Source organism: Carassius auratus, unplaced genomic scaffold (assembly GCF_003368295.1).
Source record: "Carassius auratus strain Wakin unplaced genomic scaffold, ASM336829v1 scaf_tig00038186, whole genome shotgun sequence".
Classification (NCBI taxonomy): domain Eukaryota; kingdom Metazoa; phylum Chordata; class Actinopteri; order Cypriniformes; family Cyprinidae; genus Carassius; species Carassius auratus.
Genome location: NW_020526426.1, coordinates 67,660 through 73,133, shown reverse-complemented (window position 1 = coordinate 73,133; position 5,474 = coordinate 67,660). Strand labels below are relative to the sequence as shown.

General features: G+C 36.4%; 1 protein-coding gene across 1 annotated transcript; it reads left to right on the top strand.

Annotated features, from left to right (window-relative positions):
- Window positions 1–473: 473 nt before the first annotated feature.
- LOC113083462 (uncharacterized) lies at window positions 474–5,474 on the top strand. Its single transcript, XM_026254517.1, has 4 exons — window positions 474–580; window positions 2,102–2,457; window positions 2,964–3,157; window positions 4,878–5,474. The coding sequence occupies exons 2-4, from the start codon at window positions 2,124–2,126 to the stop codon at window positions 4,977–4,979; spliced, it is 630 nt and encodes a 209-aa protein (XP_026110302.1). The 5' UTR covers window positions 474–580; window positions 2,102–2,123; the 3' UTR covers window positions 4,980–5,474.

Below are 5,474 nucleotides of genomic sequence, written 5' to 3'. Positions count from 1 at the left end.
TCAGGAACATATCATGTTGTGACTTAATATAATTGAAAAGATCTACAAATAATTCTGAAAATCAATAATGAAATCTATAATAAAAATAATAATGAAAAAACTTGCAAATTGTACAGTTTGAAAACGTTATGTCAGAAATTACATAATTACTTTTGCTAGCTAATTAATGCTGTCCATAGAAGTGTGCCTTTCACTCATTTTGATTAGTTTAAAGCACTTTTTAAAGTTTTTCAACAAAAGCGTTTATTTTAAATAACGTAGGCACTAATCTCAACAGTCTGAACCTACTGAACTTCTGAAATACACCGCTGGTACTCAAAAACAGACTTGACAGGTTCAACACAAACCCTAAACAAAAGGACACCTCCCACTCGAGTAATTACCATAACATGCGACGTCACTGTGGGCGTGGCTTTCTGCGAGCTCGTGTCCCAATGCGAACAAGTTGAGCGGAGGGCGCAGAATGAAAGCGGAGCGAGTTCGTGATAGTAAATACAAGCAGAGTGAAGACAGAGTGAAAGAGCGCTGACACAACAAGCGGAATAAAAACAGCACTGACACACACATTCAAGCACTGGCGGTGAGTGTCTCTCGTTTCTGTGTATTATTTGCTGCAGTTTCATCATGTATTTTGTGACTTCTTTAAGCTACTACAGTTTTAGAACTGAGATGATTCTGTTTTTGTCCTTAAAAAAACTAAGTTTCAGTGATTTGGTCTATGAAAGAGAGTGACAAAAATGTTCAATTACAGAATAAAGAGCATAAGACTGAAATACCCCCAACATGATATTCTGATTTGCACATCTGAAAGTAATAAACTGAAATATCAAAAACTGTCAATCACATTATTCACATTTTTATGCATTCGTTTATACTATGGTATTACTTGGTCGTATATGCTTATTTTGTTTTGTTTTGAATTCCCTGCTGAAAAAAAAAAGCCTAAATGATTTGCTCAATAATAAGAGTGGTTGGTCTACAATAGTCTTTCAGCCTGGTCAAGCTGGTTTTCTGTTTGCCCCATGAAACTAAAACCAGCCAACAGACCTGTCTACCCAAGCTGGTAGACCATCTCAGACCAGCAAACCATCTTGGCCTGGTTTTTCAGCAGAGATTAAGAGTGTAATTCTCATTAATAATCATCTGTCCATATGATAATCTCTCTATTAATAGAATTATAATTTTTAAATGAGTATTTGTTCTGATGACTACAGCAGTTATGCTAACAAATTCAGCAAAACAAATGTCTCAAAACTCATGCAATCTCTCAATTTGACTAATTTTATTGCAGCTGCCATGTATTATATTAATCTATTCTCCTTGAAAGCATCTGTACTAATCTGTATTGTAACTCTCAGGTGATCAGATTATTCATGAACATTTCATAAACGGATTTGTTTGTTATGATGGTGCAGATATGATTGTTTTCTGGGAAATGGTGGTAGACCGAACCCTTGAGTGCAGGCCTGAAACTTCCCCTCATTTGTATGAGGCTCCTTTGAAATGTTTGTGCACAGACTAAGTCATCTCACTGCTGCACTTTGATGCCAGAAGTTGCATTTTATGAGCTGATCTACTGTCAGATCTTAATTATTCATTGATAAACCAAATAGAACCAAAACCCATCTAGCCCAAAACCCTCAGCCATGGTTATTTGTTTTTGTGAATGTGGGTGAAATCTCTATGAGATTCAGCGCGCTTGAATTAGGTCAAGTGTTCCTAAACTACACAGATGTGAACTGGAGAGTTGCAGAGAACATGCTATACTTGTGCATAATTTGGGATAGAAAAATAAATAAGTTTATCAACTTTTCAAAAAAACATTAAGCTTAAGTTGTTTTTGTCCAAAATTGTGCATGCAATCAAATGATCTGGCATTTGGCAATAGGTACCCAATAAATAAATAAATAATATGTTCAAATCTTTGATTTTGTTTACTTTATAGCACATTAAGAATTTCTCCATTGTGCTTGTGCTTAATGTCCTGAAGCAAAACAACTGCATTACAAGGCTTCATGTCATATTATGTAATACAGAACGAATGAACAGCATGTGAATTCTCATACAGTTGCACAGAGTGACAGTCTGTGGTATATTTCAGGGCGGTTTTGCTGACTCCGCCGATGGATGATGAGGATGAACAGCTTCCTCACTGCTGTGAAACACCGCTAAGAAACAATAGCTCAGAGAACAGAGACGGGAGAGGTGGAGAGGTGGGACAAACAGCTAACAGACACGAACGCTTTAAAGACAGATCAACACAGACTGCCAGCTCTGTGCTGAATTCAGCGAGAGACAGAGCTATGGCACCATTCCAGGGTTTAGAGAGAGATGCATCATCTCCCTGCAGAGCTGTGGATGCCAGGACTGCATTTGGGGCTAACTGTGGAGCCGGGGGCCTTGCGTCACTTACTATAGCCCCTGGGGCCCCAGAAGGGCCTAGAGCACTTTTCCATGGTAGGGAAACACAATATGCATCATATAGTCATATATGCACACCTGGAATTGATGCTTCTAATTTGTTTTTGTTTTTACATTTCTGAATATATGTATTCAATAAAATATTATATAAAATAGATAAATATATGATACATTTTATCTATCTATCTATCTGTCTATATATATATATATATATTACTGCAAAAATAAAACAAAATGTTTTTTAAATCTATCTATCTATCTATCTATCTATCTATCTATCTATCTATCTATCTATCTATCTATCTATCTATCTACCTATCTATCTATAAATAATGAAATAAATTATGAATATCATTTTCTTTTTCAGAGGTATTTTTGCCCTGAACATAAAAAACAGTGTTCAAACTTAAAGTGCAAAATGAATTAAGTTAATGATTTTCTTTTAATTTAATCCCTAAATATGTTTCATATTAAAATAACATATAAATAGTAATGATTATTATACAATATAAAAATATCAATTTTGTTTTTTTTTTCTGAAGGAAATGCTGGATTTCGTGCACACTTCCCTGCATTGTTTGAACCCATCTTGGATGGCACACAAAACGCAGAAGAGGACGAAGGGAGACCAGAAGAAAAGGAAGATGAACGGGACATTGGAATTAGTGTGGAGATTCAGATTGGACGTAAACTGCGTGAAATGGGGGATCAGTTTCAGCAGGATCATCTTCAGCTGGTAAGAGTGATTTCGGATGAGAAAAGTTTGTTTCTTTACCTCATGGCCGATTTGAATCAAACAGGTTAAACAGCACCACAAGTCCATGGCTTTCTTTGCAGTGGTTTCTGTCACGATGTGCAATGACATCATCGTCTGTTATTTCTATGCTGCATATGCAAATGCTCAGTGGGAGAGATGACATCATTATTGGTTTAGCCATCCTGTTTACTTAAGTTCTCTTAGATGTTATCAGGTCTACACCAATAACTTTACAGTAAATGATGGAAAGTTGAATCACTAGTTGATGTTTATATAACGACTTAATGTATAAAACATAGTCCTATAACAAGTCCTTTTTTTTTTTTTTTTTACTTTTAGAACTATTTATAAAACTACAGTCTTCATGACTATTGAAAACATTATTATTTGGTTTTAATTAAGGTTTGTGGTCAAGTCACATTAGTTTAAAGTGTTTCAGAGGGGCGGGGGTTAATAGCAATGATATGGCAGAGTATACTAATTTTGAAAAGTGCCATTTTTCATGTAAATTTGGTTATTGTAGAATTTATATTAAGTTATGTATTTTGTTGTTTTTAAATGGAAAAACAGCAGATGAAAACCACATGATCTGCTTAAACAAAGTGATAGTTTTAGTTTTGATAGAGGTAAACATTTTGCATATGTGAGTTGTTCACATTTATTCATGACTTTTAATGCTTACTTGTTTAAGAGATGAGGGATACATTTAGATTGATCAAGGTCTTCAGTAAATGCCAGTTGAATTTTGTGTCTACCCAGGCCGGCTAGTTTGGTGTGAACTCAGAAAGAGGATGTGAAGTGTGTTTATACTGCAGGCTAAATTTAGACTCTGACTCAAGGTCCACGTCAGCAGGCATGTGACCACAATCTCAAAAGTAGGCTAATGTAACACCTTTAGTAACACTCTGTATGTTGCTGAGCCGCAACAACCGAGATGGTTTAATGAATTTGCAGATTGTAGATTTTATAAACCGTGAAATGTGTGGAAATCAGCCGCCATGAGCCCAGATACGATCAAAAACTGAAACTTCATATTCTCACAGATCAAACGAATGAATAATTTTAATTAAAAAACGTAAAAGATGACAGGCCAACTAGGAATAAATGGGTTAGGATCATTTAAATTGGTTAATCATAATTGCGGTTTGTTAATTCTTTTAAATCCAGCATGCCTTCAGTAAGAGCGGCAGCTTATGCAACACACTGTAATAGCAAAGAACTACAACACACGCCCACATCACAGCTGGTCTGACTGCTGATTGGCCGCTTTAACTGTCAATCAAGGAGATTTAGAGGAAAGGGGAGGAGCTTGAAGTGAAGCTTGGGACCAGAGCGCCATCTAACGGCAGATACATGCCATTTTGACTCCGTTTACTTTCTTAATAGATGCTCCTAGTCTTACTGAGCATGATTTATTTAAAATAACTTTACATTTCCACACGGGGAAACTGTATTTTCTTTTTTATTAAGTCATGATTGGTATTTTAGAATAACAACGGAAGTAATGAAACCTTCTAAAACACTTTCCTCTTAAAAGCATCACATTATGGAAGTAAAATGGGTTGTGAATGCCTACTGGATGACGTGGACTTAATAAACTTGAATTATTATATTAATGCCTCTCTTTGCTAATAAAATATCTTCTTTAACCTGCGTTAATATTTTTCATCTGATTATTTTTGCTTTATTTTTTGTGCAGTTCACTCAAAGGGGCCAGATGGGTTTGTTCCAGCTAGTGACGACGCTCTACAACTTCCTTTTCCCTCGTGAAACACCCCAAAATGCAAGAGCCCAGAGATGAGAGGCCATGGCACACCCGTTCAAGATCCAAATGAGTTTCTAGTTCCAAATGAGATCTGGATTTACACGGCTCAAAAAGAAGGCTGCCGCCGGTCGGAGACTTTCCTCCTTTTTCTGAAGAAGCCATTCTCAAAATGGAGGGTTGGAGAAAATTTTCTGCAGGTTGCATATCACTATGAAGATATTAATATTCTGCCTTGTTTCCCCAACACGTTCACATTTGAGTGGATCTTAGCGCCTTAATAAAACCCTCAGAAGAAGAAAACTGCTTTAATTGGCAACAAGCTGTGAGAGAACTCGAGGTCAACAGCATTTGTGCTGACTTTATTTAATGCACCTACTGAACTCTGATGCATCCCAGAATGGCTTATGCTCGATTCACTGAGTTGAAGGACAGAACGGACGTGACGCAACACAAGCCAGAGGCCATTATATATTGCTTCTTAAAGGACCAACACAGTACTGAAAAAAATATTGGTCAAATGCATAAAAACAA

What these genes read in the sequence shown, in the direction of transcription:
- LOC113083462 (XM_026254517.1), top strand. Translation starts at nt 2,124, where the DNA reads ATGGATGATGAGGATGAACAGCTTCCTCACTGCTGTGAAACACCGCTA. An exon ending in GCCTAGAGCACTTTTCCATG is followed by an intron (nt 2,458 to 2,963) that starts GTAGGGAAACAC and finishes TTTTTTCTGAAG; the next exon opens with GAAATGCTGGATTTCGTGCA. An exon ending in AGCAGGATCATCTTCAGCTG is followed by an intron (nt 3,158 to 4,877) that starts GTAAGAGTGATT and finishes TTTTTTGTGCAG; the next exon opens with TTCACTCAAAGGGGCCAGAT.